The sequence below is a fragment of the Prunus persica genome, chromosome G6 (genome assembly GCF_000346465.2).
Source record: "Prunus persica cultivar Lovell chromosome G6, Prunus_persica_NCBIv2, whole genome shotgun sequence".
NCBI lineage: Eukaryota > Viridiplantae > Streptophyta > Magnoliopsida > Rosales > Rosaceae > Prunus > Prunus persica.
In genome coordinates, this window is record NC_034014.1 from 24,371,433 (window position 1) to 24,385,512 (window position 14,080).

At 38.1% G+C, this 14,080-nt stretch overlaps 2 protein-coding genes and 1 non-coding gene across 4 annotated transcripts; all 3 read left to right on the plus strand.

Moving 5' to 3' along the window:
* On the plus strand, positions 24-97 carry TRNAR-UCG. Its single transcript has one exon. It is a non-coding gene; the product is annotated as a tRNA-Arg (tRNA).
* Positions 554-4,607, plus strand: LOC18774929 (UDP-glucuronic acid decarboxylase 1). 2 transcript variants are annotated; one of them, XM_020565436.1, is made up of 7 exons: positions 554-1,612; positions 1,792-1,939; positions 2,056-2,135; positions 3,126-3,209; positions 3,347-3,421; positions 3,730-3,822; positions 4,079-4,607. In XM_020565436.1, exons 1-7 carry the CDS (start codon positions 1,004-1,006, stop codon positions 4,286-4,288), a joined length of 1,299 nt encoding a protein of 432 aa, XP_020421025.1. In that variant the 5' UTR covers positions 554-1,003; the 3' UTR covers positions 4,289-4,607. The 2 variants fall into 2 exon arrangements, with proteins under 2 accessions (XP_020421025.1, XP_020421026.1); XM_020565437.1 differs by lacking the exon at positions 4,079-4,607 and adding an exon at positions 3,934-4,072 and having other exon boundaries at positions 575-1,612.
* LOC18772210 (protein SODIUM POTASSIUM ROOT DEFECTIVE 1) lies at positions 8,690-10,924 on the plus strand. The gene is made up of 4 exons (XM_007205556.2): positions 8,690-8,752; positions 9,008-9,723; positions 9,856-9,931; positions 10,131-10,924. The coding sequence occupies exons 2-4, from the start codon at positions 9,049-9,051 to the stop codon at positions 10,304-10,306; spliced, it is 927 nt and encodes a 308-aa protein (XP_007205618.2). The 5' UTR covers positions 8,690-8,752; positions 9,008-9,048; the 3' UTR covers positions 10,307-10,924.

Consider the following 14,080-nt stretch of genomic DNA (forward strand, 5'->3'; position numbering starts at 1 on the left):
AAGAGCTACGACACTAACAACTTGACCGCATAGCGCAGTGGATTAGCGCGTTTGACTTCGGATCAAAAGGTCGTGGGTTCGACTCCCACTGTGGTCGCATTTCGTTTTTTCATAAATCTTTTTTCCCTCCCTTTTGGACCCAATGCAATATAACAAGGAAAGTTCGCCTCCTTGTTGGACTCCAATTTAAAGTCCATTTTATCTAATGGGCCTTGAATGTGTCCTCTTCCCGATTTTGTGGAAGGCCCATCCTCTCATGTTTGGTGCAATTCAACAAAATTGATTGTTTGTTTGTTTTTTTTTTCAATGGATAGTGGGTGTTTACCTTAGTAGTTGATGTCTTTGTTTGCAAACTCTATGACACCAGTTCGAATCCCCTTGGTGGGTGCCCGCTCCCTTTAGAATAGAATTCTCTCCTCCCCTTAAAATAGAATATCGATAAATAAAAAAATGCTTTTTATGATCTATAAACACACACTGCGTTTGTATAAATACTTATCTAAAAACAGCATTGCGTTTTTTATAATCCAAAAGCACTTTCGAGTTTTTCTCCTTAAAATGTGTACTGGGAACATTAGTATTGTGACTTGAAAAGTTCCACTACACGCTCGCAAGCTAGTCCGTACCATAAAATTTTCACAACAAAACGCGCGTTCGCTGAAGCGGGTCCAGTCCAAGCAAATCGCTTCCCTTCCTAATTACTCAAAGCAAACCCCCATCTCATCATCATTTACTACATAATCATATTTATTTTCCCCATAAGTTAACAACTTCTTCTTCTTCTTCAGAAACAGACCTTCCAACCTCATCACCATGATTTGATTGATTAATTGCACCACCCACAATCAAATTTAGCTTCAGCATACTGCTTCACTACCTTCTTCAACCTTCAACAACAACAACCACCCATTTCTCAGCTCCACCTGAAAGTCTCTGTCTTATTCTCAAAACCCAAACAAAAAGAAGTGACAGAGAGGACAATCCCAATCTCAATTTCTCAAGCATGAAGCAATTGCACAAGCAAGCGAGCGTGAATCAAAGGAGGGACGAAGAGATCCCATCAAACCTAGCCTCAACCTACTCTCCCAAGGCTCTCAAACACCCTCGATCTCTCCCCAGATCCATCAACTACCTCTTCAAAGAACAGAGGCTCCTCTTCATCCTCGTCGGCATTCTCATCGGCTCCACCTTCTTCATCCTCCAGCCCACCCTTTACCGACTCGGCCCATCTGACCCCAACAACCCCACCACCTCCATCTCCAGATCCTTCTCCACCGCCCATGACCTCGTCCCCAAGCCCACCCATGCAAAGGTGGGTCGGGTCCCCGTCGGGCTCGGCAAGCGGAGGCTCCGAATTGTCGTCACCGGCGGTGCTGGGTTCGTTGGGTCTCATCTTGTTGACAAGCTCCTTGACAGGGGCAACGACGTGATTGTGATTGATAATTTCTTTACCGGGAGGAAGGATAATCTGGTGCACCATTTTGGGAACCCAAGGTTCGAGCTCATTAGGCATGACGTCGTTGAGCCGATTCTGCTGGAGGTCGATCAGATCTACCACTTGGCCTGCCCTGCCTCCCCTGTTCATTATAAGTATAACCCAGTCAAGACCATTATATCCTTTTTATTCAATCATGTTCGTTCTTAGTGTTTATGATCACTCTTTCTTTATGGTTTTGATTGAATTTTGGCATTTGGGTTGTTTTTGTTTAGTTTTGTTTGCTTTTTTGGGTTGAATTTTGAAAAAAGAAAAGAAAAGGATTTTGAATTTTTGAGGTCCTTGACTGTGATTACAAGACCAATGTGATGGGTACTCTTAATATGCTGGGACTTGCCAAGCGAATTGGGGCAAGGTTTTTGCTCACCAGTACGAGTGAGGTGTATGGGGACCCCCTGGAGCATCCTCAGAAGGAGACTTACTGGGGAAATGTAAATCCTATAGGTGTGTTTATATGTTAGACGTTTATGTCTTTAAAATGTTTGTGTATAATGCATTTTGTTGCTTGCTTAATATGTTTATATATATTTGTCTCTGTGTGTATGCTTGCAAATGAGCAGGTGAGAGGAGCTGTTATGATGAAGGAAAGAGGACAGCAGAGACATTGGCAATGGATTATCATCGAGGTGCAGATGTCGAGGTAACTGAAACATTGGTTCTGATATGCAGTTGTAAATGTGCTATCGGGGAATCCATAATTTGATGCCTGGATTGATAGGCATGCAGATGTAAAATGTTAACGTCATTCTTTAAAATGGCAGTAAGATCATAGGATTAGTTTAATCTTGAGAAACTGCATGATTTCTTCAATTTAGTGGCACCTGCCCTCCATTTTTTCCCTTATAGGTACATTAGACTTTTTACGACCTGGTCAGTTTTATTTATTTATCTTAACATAATCTTCTTTATAGTCATTTTTTCCCCGGCAAACTATTCTGCTTTATACTTTAGTTGTCATTTTAAATGTTGATTCAATGGACCTTTTAAATTCATAGTACCTTTTAGATATGACATAGTTTTGAAGCTGCCAAGAAGCTACACGACGTTAGAAATTTGTAAAATTAGGGGTTGCAAGTAGCCAAGTGAAATTTATTACTTGGGTTTTCCTTGTATGGTTGCTTGAACTTTATGGTAATGCCCAATTTTCGCATTAGCAAGTGAATTTTGTTATTTGGGCCATGTATAGTTGTTTGAACTTTAATTGGATCTGCTTTTTACATATCTTGCGTTATTTGGGATGGGACCCTATTCACCTCTATAATTGGAACCGTAATTAGGGCTCTACCATTTATTCACTTGACCAAATTTATTTATTTATAAATTTTGTTACACGCCACATAGAGTTCCACCTAAAACCACCTCATAGACAGTAATCTCAAAAAAATTTATTTTATTCACTGGTAGTGCCAATGGTCATCCTTGACCTGTTTCACTTTTAATCGATCCTTGGCTGAGGTATACAAATCATTGTTTTTCCAGGCTTGAGTTTAGAACATTGTCTCATCCAAATGCTTTTGAAATCCTTTCCTATCATGGAGAAGCTATAACTACTGTAGTTCAAAGTAAGATAGGATTTGGGTTGGTTTCCACCATTAGCTTGTCAGACTCACATAAGGCTTCCTGTTTTCAGGTCCGTATTGCTCGAATTTTCAACACTTATGGTCCGCGTATGTGTTTGGATGATGGGCGTGTTGTCAGCAATTTTGTTGCTCAGGTTAATGTTTAATACTACCTTTTTCTTTTAAAGTGGTTTTTAGATTTCTGCTATTAATAACTCATGACTACTGGGATGTTTCCTAATGTGATTATCATTGTTGTGCTTTTCTAACTGTTGTGGGGCTACCTGTGTAGGCTATCCGCAGACAACCATTGACTGTGTACGGTGATGGTAAACAAACACGAAGCTTCCAATATGTCTCTGATTTGGTATGCTAGACTTTCTGCAGTTTCAATATGCAGTTCTTTCATTGGAACTTTAGCACATGCCATATTACTTATGCATATTCTGCATCTTTGCCACATTTTCTTCCGGGACCTCGAAATATTTACATTGTACTCCTGGCACAATAGGTCTCATTATTGTCAGCAAATTCTAGAATCAGTTAGAAGATGAACTGAAAGCCCATTATATCCTTTTTGTCTGCCTTTGAACTCAAAGGGGCTTTTGATTGAAACTGCTTTAATTAGTTAATTGATGCGGTGGATGATCTAATAACACTTTCTTTTAATGATAGGTCAATGGACTGGTGGCATTGATGGACGGTGAACATGTGGGGCCGTTCAACCTGGGTAATCCAGGGGAGTTCACCATGCTAGAGCTTGCTGAGGTTTGCCTTTTCCTCCTTACCATAATTTTAATGTTTTTCATACACTCCATTTAGACATCAGAAAATGCTCCAAGGTGCTTGGATGGTAATTCTTTTAATTTTTTTTTGTAGTGATTTTGCTCTTTTTTATCCTTTTTTTCGTCCCGATATCCAGAAGCTGATAAGAGTTTGATATTCTTGAGTGATTTTTATGCTTGCAAATGAAGAGCAATTCTACACTGGCCTTCTGCAATTTTCACTTCTTCCTGATGAACAGGTTGTCAAAGAAACAATTGATTCAAGTGCGACAATAGAATTCAGACCAAATACTGCTGATGATCCACATAAGAGGAAACCTGACATTAGCAAAGCAAAGGAGCTATTGAACTGGGAGCCAAAGGTGTCCTTGAGGGAGGGACTGCCTCTTATGGTGAGCGATTTCCAGAATCGCATTTTAAACGAAGACGAAGGAAAAGCCATTAATTAAGAATGCGGAGAACCAGTATGTATAGTGTGAAGAATGACTGTATCTTATCGATTCGTTTATTATTGTCGTCCTTTTACATTACTTGGAAATTCAATCAAAAAGCCACTGTAGGAAGATGTATCTGGTTATCCACGGTGCTTGTTTAGAGCAAAGTTTACAGTCATTAGATTTTGATGGCATTTTTTTTACCACCGTTTATGGCACACATTGTGGTGGTGCAAGGTTGTATCTTCATTTATTTTATTTTTTTGACAATTTTTTGGTAATTTGGAAGGAAAATCACCTCTCGCATTTGGTGGGTGTGGTAAAGTTGATAACATTTGGTATTAGAGCACCTCCACCTCAAAGGGCAAAGGCAAGACAATGTTTGTCTTGTCTTTTTTTGTTTCCATCCCAAAGGATAAGGGCAATTACTATTTACTTTAATTTATTTTCTATTTTTTATACTTAAACCATTAATTATGATAAGTTTTTCAATTGTCACGTGCCGTTATTTATTATAAAATTATAACTTAAAATTTCAGATAATATTTTTGGATAAAATTTTTGAATTATATTTTTAGATAAGATTTTTGGTTGCCACGTGTTCATATTTTGTAATAACATTCAGATCTCAAATTTCAGATAAGATTTTCGGATAAGATTCTCAATTGTCACGTGTCGATATTTATTATAAAATTATAATATCATATTTTAGATAAGATTTTTACCATATAAAATTGCGCAATGTGCATCTCTATCTTATAAATCCCTCTATAAAACTACACCCTCAACTCAGACCTCTCACACCATATCTTCTCTATCCTTTCATTTTTCACATTTTACCAAACACATTCTACTCTCAATGTCTAACTTAAGAAGGGTGTTAAGAGGCAACAACTAGAAGATGAAGAAATCAGGTGCATAAATGCTGAAGATGATTGTGAGTTGGATGAAAAGGAGGAAGAAGTTGTTTTAGTGGTGGGTATGCTCAATCAATTAAGGAAACACCACCGTCATCGTGCCCCGAACGTGGACAAACATAGCACTCTCGGGGTAATAATCTCTTGGAAGATTACTTTATCCCAAATTCATTCATGTTTCTTATTTTTGAGAGAGATATAGAATGCTGCCCCATTTGTTCCAAAAAATCATGCATGATGTTTGCAATTACGACACATACTTCGTTTAGAAGTACAATGCTGTTGGGGTTTTGGGTCTTCTTCTGGAGCCAAAACTTACAGCTGCTTTGCGGATATTTGCGGTTGGGGCATCTGCAGACCAGGTGGATGAGATTGCTAGGATAGGGAAATTCAACTATTCTAGAGTGCTTGGTCAAATTTTGTGATGTAATAGAAAATCTCTACACGAGGGATTACCTCCGCAAACCTACGCCTAGGGCCCTTCGAAGGCTTCTAGAAAAAGCCGAGGCTCGAGATTTCCCAGGCATGATTGAAAGCATCGACTGCATACACTAGTAGTGGAAGAATTGCCCAACTGCTTGTCAAGGAGATTATAGGAATAGGAAGGGCCAAAAAAGTATAATTCTGGAGGCCGTTGCATCATTTGACATTTGGGTTTAGCATGCATTTTTCGGAGTTGCCGGATCTCAAAACGACCCCAATGTGCTTGGTTAATCCCTAGTATTTAATGATGTCTTGAGAGTCATCCCCCCAAATCACGTATCGAATCAACAATACTATATACTCAGATGAGTACTACCTAGCTGACGGAATTTATCCAAGGTGGATGACATTCGTCAAAACAATTCCAAATCCTCAATTGGAGAAGGAAAAAAAGCTTTTGCTGCCTTTCAAGAAGGTTATAGGAAAGACGTGGAAAGGTGTTTTGGTATCTTACAAGCTCGTTGGGCAATTATTAGGGGTGTTGCTCGTATGCTTGATGAGGAGGTGCTTCAGAGCATTATGATGACTTGCATCATCCTCCATAACATGATTGTGGAGGATGAGTATGATTATGATGCTCTAGAGGTGTTCGAACCCGATCCCATGAACACGACATTGACAAGAATTTATGAAATGCCTATGGGAACAAATGCTCACTGGAGGGAGTTTTGGGGACTGGGGCTGCCTTTTGCCCGGACTGGACCCTTGCGCTGGAGCTGCCCTTAAAGAAAAGGATGGTAACTGTTTTTGTTGTTGACTTGTTTAGCAAGAATGACTATACTCCTTTGCCTTCATCAAATTCTTTTATTTTAATTTCCTATACACGACAAAGGACTTGTAGCTCAAGAATTAAGAGCAGTTACTCTTGTACTTGAGGTGTGTGTTGGAATCCTCTTTTTCCAATATAGCTTATATCAAAGAAAAACATAAATCTTATATATAAAACCCCTTTAATCCCAACAGCTTTGCCGACCTAAATTCAAGAAAATTTTGTTTGTTGCCTTTTCTTATGATGGGTAGGTAAGGTTGGGATCAATGCATGCCCATGCATGGTTTGGTCACTTGGTCCCGGGACCATATATAGCTGCTAGAGGGGAAAAGTTGCAAACCCCATCTCATCTTTTTGAGTGAATGAAAAGCTCTCTTCATACAGCACACATCTATAATTTTCTAATAAAGTTTTGACCAAACTTAAAGCAAGAAAGCCTACCTTCTAACATCCCCACCATTTCCACCGCCGTGCAACACAATACAATGTGCCATTTGGAAGCCCTTTGTTTAAAGATAATGATATCTAAATATAATCTCTACTCCTTGAAGCTGAAGAAAACAGAGATAAAATTCTCTCAAGTTTCACCAAAGACCCTTTTATGCTTCTACTTATGAAAAGCTTGCACATAAATGTGGATTAGGTCAGTTTGTAAAGACAAAATGCTCGCAGTGCACCTGAGTTCAATCTCCTTTCCATACATTTAGAGTAGTTTAGAATATATATTGCTTTGTAAAAAAATAAAACCCCACATCTTTTAGAACATGGTGACAAACAAAGTGGTTTGAGTGTGGGAGAGACACTTGGTCATGGTATAACACACAGTGAAAAAAAAAAGCAAAAAAAGAAAGATACGTTTAGAATTGGGACTCTGCATTGGTGAAAGTTCATGGTAGGCAGGGGATATAAAGGAAGAAAAGGAAAGGAGTAGATGAATGATGAAAGTCATTTTATTGAAGCATCCGATTCCATGAGCAATTGCAAATGGTTTTGGGTCTTATCCCATCTTCACAAAAGAAAGAAAAATTCCAAATGGCTTCTTTTTTATTTTATTTTTTATTTTTATTTTATATAAAAAAATATCTGCTGGCAGCATTTATTCCACAGGAATCTAAATAATTGCATGCTAAATATCATCTGGAAAGATCTTTGTTCCATTTCTTGCTGGTATGGTATGATTGGTTTCTTGGTAACATTTTTGGTAGTAGGTCCATTTCCTAAATTCCTTTAATTATTCATACCTTTTTTGTATTTATTTTTATTTTTCTGTAATTTTAATTTCAATATGAAGTAGCAGAGGAACTGAGGAAGCCGTTGGGTCTGATAATTTCAAAAAACTGAAATCTTTGGGGACAAGCTGCTGCTAGGCGTGAATAAATAGTGAATATAAATTCGTAGGCCATGCATGCCCAGCAGGATTTAATGTACTTGCAGTTGCAGGATGTGCTTTTATAATAAATTAAATTTCCTACAGATATAATATATTTATGTTTATATTATATAGTTTTCAAGGCCGAACGCAGCCTAAGGAAATGTCACGGGTGCGTGCTCCACTCTTATCCAAGCCAAAAATATGCACCTGAGCCTGACCACCCATATGATATTTAGTACAGTATTAACATTATCAAATGCCCTAATTAAATAACCATTTATATTGGTCTTAGTGCACCATCCGCAATATCTTATGCAACCCTCTTAATTACTTCAAATAAATAAATATACCACAATGAAGGAACACCCAATTTTTTTTAAAAATATTTAGCTAATAACCGACACTCATAATTTACTTCATCTAATAGGCTTAATACTAACTTTGATGGCACCGTGATAGTGTGTGTACGAATTAACTTAGTTTGAGGTGGATTTGAGCAAATTTGAGTGGATACTTTTTTCTTGCGAGTTTTGAGGCTATATGTGACTCAGTTTTAGGTCTAAATTGCATGTGTTTTCATAAGCAAATGATAGGTGAGAATGTTAAAAATTTATGGCTTGTAATATAACTGGAAAAGGAAATAAGGCACTTACTACACATCATTTTCATCCATTGAATCCACAGAAAAGTTAGCTGCAGATCATAAAGATGACTTTCTGGGTAGGCTGCTGTTGAGCTAAAAGCTTACCCCACTTTCATTTTACCCTTATACAATTTAATCCAGGAATACCAATATTGTGCAAAAGTAAAGTTTTCTTTACCACAATCTCAACATTAAGTCCTCTGTACTTGTTCTGCCCCATGAACTGTGGTTGGTCAATGACAAACTAGTAATGTTCGACTGCAAAAGTCCAATTTGGCAAATAGTCATTGGCATAGTAAGAATCAGAGTCCTGAAAATTTCACTATGGATGAAAACTCCATAATCTGCATCAATATTGTTTTTTTGTAGTATATTATATAGTTAAACTAGTTTTTTACTATATAATTTGCTTGGAATCTACAACCATATTATTATGATTCTTCAAAATCTCCCCCTTTATCTGCAAGAGTAAGCTTGAAGCTTAAAAGCAGATATTAAACTACCATCTCTCTAAAGCTCTCTCTCTCTCTCTCTCCCCTCTTTTATGCAGATTCTGTAAACCACTAGTTCCCCTGAGTCATCATTATCAAAATGAAGATGAAGGGGATAGATATCTTCTGTGCATCCCAAGCTTCAACAGCCATATGTTTGAGCATGGATCAAGCATCATCCTCCTCATCCTCATCAATCATTCAACTTGGTGGCAGAGCAATCGACCGCCACAACCCCATTATCAAAGATGCAAGAAGAAGCACAAGCACCAGAACTCTGCCCATTGCTCCATGCTCTTCTTCTCAGTCACCAATCAATCCCAAGGCTTACCATCAACTCCAAAAGAGCAAAAAGAAAAGCTCCCCCTCTTCATCATCAAGACCAAGCACTGACCATCACCAAACCAAGAAGAAGAGCTCCTCTTTTAGCTCCACAAAAGAAAATGACCAGAAGAGGAAGAGCAGTGCTTCTAATCCCAAGCCAGCTGATAATGTTAAGAAATTCTCCTCTGTTCCAAGTGAGAGTGTTACGAAGAGCTCTGCCAACCCAATTGATCTCATCACCCCTCCTGGCTCCTCCAGATACCTTTTGAGTGACACTGTGTACTTTGATGGGTTATCTGATTATGATCCAGTTTTGGCATTGGTTCCAGTTGGGCACAAAAAGAACCCAGCTACAGTGCTGAATCAAGAAAATCAATCTGCCAATAATTCTTCAACAGGCTCATCCTCATCTCTGTCAAAACCACAACCACCACCTCCTCCTTCCAACCAGGTTTGTTCACATTGCTCTTTTTTCTTTCTCAAAATTAATCTAAAATCATAGCCACCTTATGTCATATAAGCAGCTGTCTGTATGTGTAGGAGTAAAATTAAATTTTAAAAAAAGTGTATGATTTGATTGCAGGTTGTAGTCTTAAGGGTGTCCCTGCACTGCAAAGGCTGTGAAGGAAAACTGAGAAAACATCTATCTAGAATGGAAGGTAACCCCCTATGCTTTGTTGCCATACAGTAATTGTTTAGCTCCTTGAAATTAAGATGAGGAATTCAACAAGATAGCCTCCTTTTTATCTATGCTAAGAGTCATAATCAAGAACTCATTCAGTAAATTTAAAATCCAATTAATGGTCATTCTCATAAATATATGAACTTAATATTATTGTTGTCAATTTATGTGAGCAGGAGTGACATCTTTCAACATAGACTTTGCAGCCAAGAAGGTGACTGTCAGTGGAGATGTAACCCCATTGAGTGTCCTTGCCAGTGTCTCAAAGGTGAAGAATGCTCAATTTTGGCCAACAGTGTCTGCATCATCTACCTCACCAGCTTGTCCTACCAAACTAGAGGCCAAGAAATAATATAACAGGTAATTGAAGAGAGAGAGAGAGAGAGAGTAGGCTACTGTAGCTGTATGGTTTGGATGTGAATGAATTAAATTAATTAATAATTAATCTTAGTGTAAATGCACTATTAGCAGCATGGGTGGAGAGGAACCAGATTCTGTATTGCTTGGCAGGAACTAGGTAGGAAGTTGAGTGAGTGGTAGAATAGAATCCATATCATTATCATATTATGGTTCACTCTTTTTAGTTTGCTTTGAGTTTGGGACCTTTGCTTTCTGTTTCTTATAAGAAAAAAGGTGGAGTCTTTCAGAGTAACCTACAAATTTAAAGTCTGCTTGGCTGGCCTCCCCATTTTATTCTATTTAACAAGTCCCCATGTTTTTGTTTAATACTGCCAGCAGGTCCTTGTGCTTCCTAAAAGCTATTTTGTTCTGTATTTTACCACTGTTATGCGCTGTAAATATTGCTTAGGAAACAGTAAAAATCTGATTGTTGGTTTGCCGGCTCCTGGACCATATTCTTGGTTGCAGCCAGGTAAAACCAACTAAGGTAAAGGCGCCCTTTTTTCATCAAAACGGTTAACTCTAGATGTCCCAACTTTTTTTCCCAATGTAGGTGGCATTTTTACATTTAGTTATCCAAATTGTTATTTTTCTTCCCTCCTTCTGTTAACTTAAAAATATAAAGAAACAAGAATATTACTAAATGGGTCTTAATATGTAACCCCTATATCAAACAAAAACTTCTGAAGCCCACACCAATTATTTGATCTTGACTCATGCAAGAGGTTCCAGTTGCACATGGCTGAACATAAGATGTGTCCAAGGGAGCAATTTACTATTCTATGTTTTGATATAAGTGATATTAGGAGAAGGGATTCGAACACAGAATTTCGGGTGCATGAGTGTTTACAACCACTCGAACTACAAGTTCTTTGTCCAAAAACATGTTAAAGCAAAAGAAAGTGAAAAGATGTGATGATTAGCAACTTAATAATTAGTATGGTCCTAACAACCCCGACTCTTAATGGGCTATTCTTTTGGGCCAAATTCTTGTGAGTAGCCAATCAGAATATGCTTGTAACTTCAAATATGTACAAGCATATATCATAACAATCTTAACAAGTTTTTCATTTAGAATTTTACTCTCATCAGAACACTTCTGATTTACCACAGTATCATAAAAATCTAACAAGTTTATCATTCTGAATGTAGAATTTTACTCTCATCAGAACACTTACGATTGACCACTACTTATTTTTCTCACTTCTAAACAGAAAGAAAAACTGTCTTCCTTCTTTCTCTGGTCAAATTAAAACCTAAAAAAAAAAACCTTCGAAATTGATGAAAAAGATGAAATTATCTACTAACCCTTTCCCTCGTCATATATAACCCATCAACACCAAGCCCTACAAATTAACTCTCTCCCACATAAACCCTCCTGCCTCTGCCAGCCTCTCACCATGCTCAAACAGCGCAAACCAGAATACATAGAAGCTCCATTCCCTTGGGCTGCACCAAAACGTGCTACTGTCCACAGTCTTGAATATCTCCATTCCAATCGCATCGGCACGATCAGCGGCCTTGTTCAATGCCAGAAGTGTGACGAAAGCTATGAGATTTCTTATGATTTGAGGCAGAAGTTCACGGAGATTGCGAGTTACATTTCGGAACACAAAAGCTCCATGCATGACAGAGCACCAACCGTTTGGATGAATCCCGCATTGCCTGATTGCAAGCATTGTGATCAGAGGAATTGCATGAAGCCTGTGATTTCAAAGAAACGGTCCATCAATTGGTTATTCTTGTTTTTGGGTCAAATGCTTGGGTGCTGTCAGACTTCTGAGTTGAAGTATTTCTGCAAGCACACCAAGAATCATAGGACTGGTGCTAAAGATAGAGTCTTGCATCTTACTTATTTAGGCATCTACAAACAGCTTGCTCCCCATTGGACCCCTTGATATATTTAGATTATGGGGCGCTATTAATTTAGCTGTTTAGTTGAGGTTTCATGGGTCTTCTTTGAATTAATTCACGGGTTTTCTTTATATTTTCTAAGATTATATGTAAAATAAGGTTTTGTGTTGCTTAGTTTTGTTTCGTATGCAAATATTGTTTTTCACATTCTACTTATCTTATTGTCAAAGTCAAAATCCACGTTTTTTGATGAGACTACATTTGAACACTACAAAAAAATGTGGCAACAGTCACCATTTTGTCATCAATTTTGGTGACTGTTGTAGGGGTTATTAAAGGCTTTAGTCACTTTTTTTTGACTTTTTTGGTGACTAAAGCCTTTAGTAACTCCACAACAATCACCAAAATTGGTGACAAAATGATAACTGTTGCCACTTTTTTGCTAATCGCTAACATATTTGTGCATTGGATTTGATCAGAAGAAAAGTGACAACCTCACATTGGATTTTGGGGTTACTTTTACCTCACATTGGATTTGTACACTCTTGAGTGATCTAAACAAAAATAAAACTGTCTTTCTTTCTTTGGTCTTACCTATTGCCATCAACACCACCACAACCCTTGACTATGTTTGATTTTCACCTCTGCCATCCCAACACAATCTTCCTATTATCTCCCATGATCTACCCGCTCGACCCGCCCTTCCCAAACTCAAAGATCCCTTCCTCAAACCCTAAGCCAAGGCAAAATAGAAACCATCCCAGCCCGATACCCTTGGGCTACAACAAAACGAGATCACTGGCTTTGTCAATGCAAGAAATGCGATGAAAGCTTTGAGATTTCTTATAAGTTCCAAATTTAAATTGGAAAAATAAATTACCCGCAAGATTATGATATAAAGTTATAAAACTCCAACAAATATATGTTGAAAAGTTTAATCACAATTTCATCAATTACCTCATCTTACTTCCCAAAATCTGATTCTCGCTATCCACCAGCTTGACATCAACACCATCACAGCCTCTGTCTCTATGTTCACTAGTGCTACAACCAACACTGCCTTTTGACTTTCATTTCTCCAATCTCCCACACAACTCCACCATGTTCAAACAAGGCAAACCAGAAAGTATACCAGCCAGCCCAGCCCCATTCCGTTGGGCTACAACGACGGTCCACATAAATATCTCCTGTCCAATGGCTTGGACATGATCAGCGGACTTGTTCAATGCGAAAAATATGACAAAAGCACCATATATGCATGAAAATTGCGAATTACATTTCGGAACACAAACGCACCATGCATGATAAAGCACCAGCCGTTTGGATTCGATGAATCTCATACTGCCCAATTGTAAGCATTGTGTACAGCACAATTTCATGAAGCCTGTGATTTCGAAGAAACGGTCCATAAACTGATTGTTCTTTCTTTGGGTCAAATGGTTGGGGCTGTAAGCTTCCTGAATTAGTTCTTTTGGGTCAAGTACTATCTCTGCAAGTACACCAAGACTCATAGGACTTTTTTGGTGCTTAGAGCAACTCCATCCATTTGCCCTTAGCCATGGCAAGGGTGGAGCTAGGGCAAGCACTATTCACGTGAATAGTGGTTGCCCTTGCAAATAGTAAATCGTTTCTCCACCCGTTGCCCTTAGCCATGACAATTACTATTCACTTTTTTGTTTTTTCCTCCTATTTTTTAATGAAAATAATTAATTTGGGTAATATTTTCAGATAAGATTTTCGGATTCCTACGTGTCAAGACTATTCATAATCAGATAAAATTTTCGGATAAGATATTTGGATTCAAATTTCGGATTAATTTCAAAGTTCAAATTTCAGATAAATTTTTGGGTTCAAATTTCGAATGAATTTCAAA

Coding starts and splice junctions, on each gene's coding strand:
- LOC18774929 (XM_020565436.1), top strand. CDS start 1,004: ATGAAGCAATTGCACAAGCAAGCGAGCGTGAATCAAAGGAGGGACGAA. Junction 1,940..2,055: donor GGGAAATGTAAATCCTATAG/GTGTGTTTATAT, acceptor GCAAATGAGCAG/GTGAGAGGAGCTGTTATGAT. Junction 3,210..3,346: donor TCAGCAATTTTGTTGCTCAG/GTTAATGTTTAA, acceptor CTACCTGTGTAG/GCTATCCGCAGACAACCATT.
- LOC18772210 (XM_007205556.2), top strand. CDS start 9,049: ATGAAGATGAAGGGGATAGATATCTTCTGTGCATCCCAAGCTTCAACA. Junction 9,724..9,855: donor CACCTCCTCCTTCCAACCAG/GTTTGTTCACAT, acceptor ATTTGATTGCAG/GTTGTAGTCTTAAGGGTGTC. Junction 9,932..10,130: donor ACATCTATCTAGAATGGAAG/GTAACCCCCTAT, acceptor TTATGTGAGCAG/GAGTGACATCTTTCAACATA.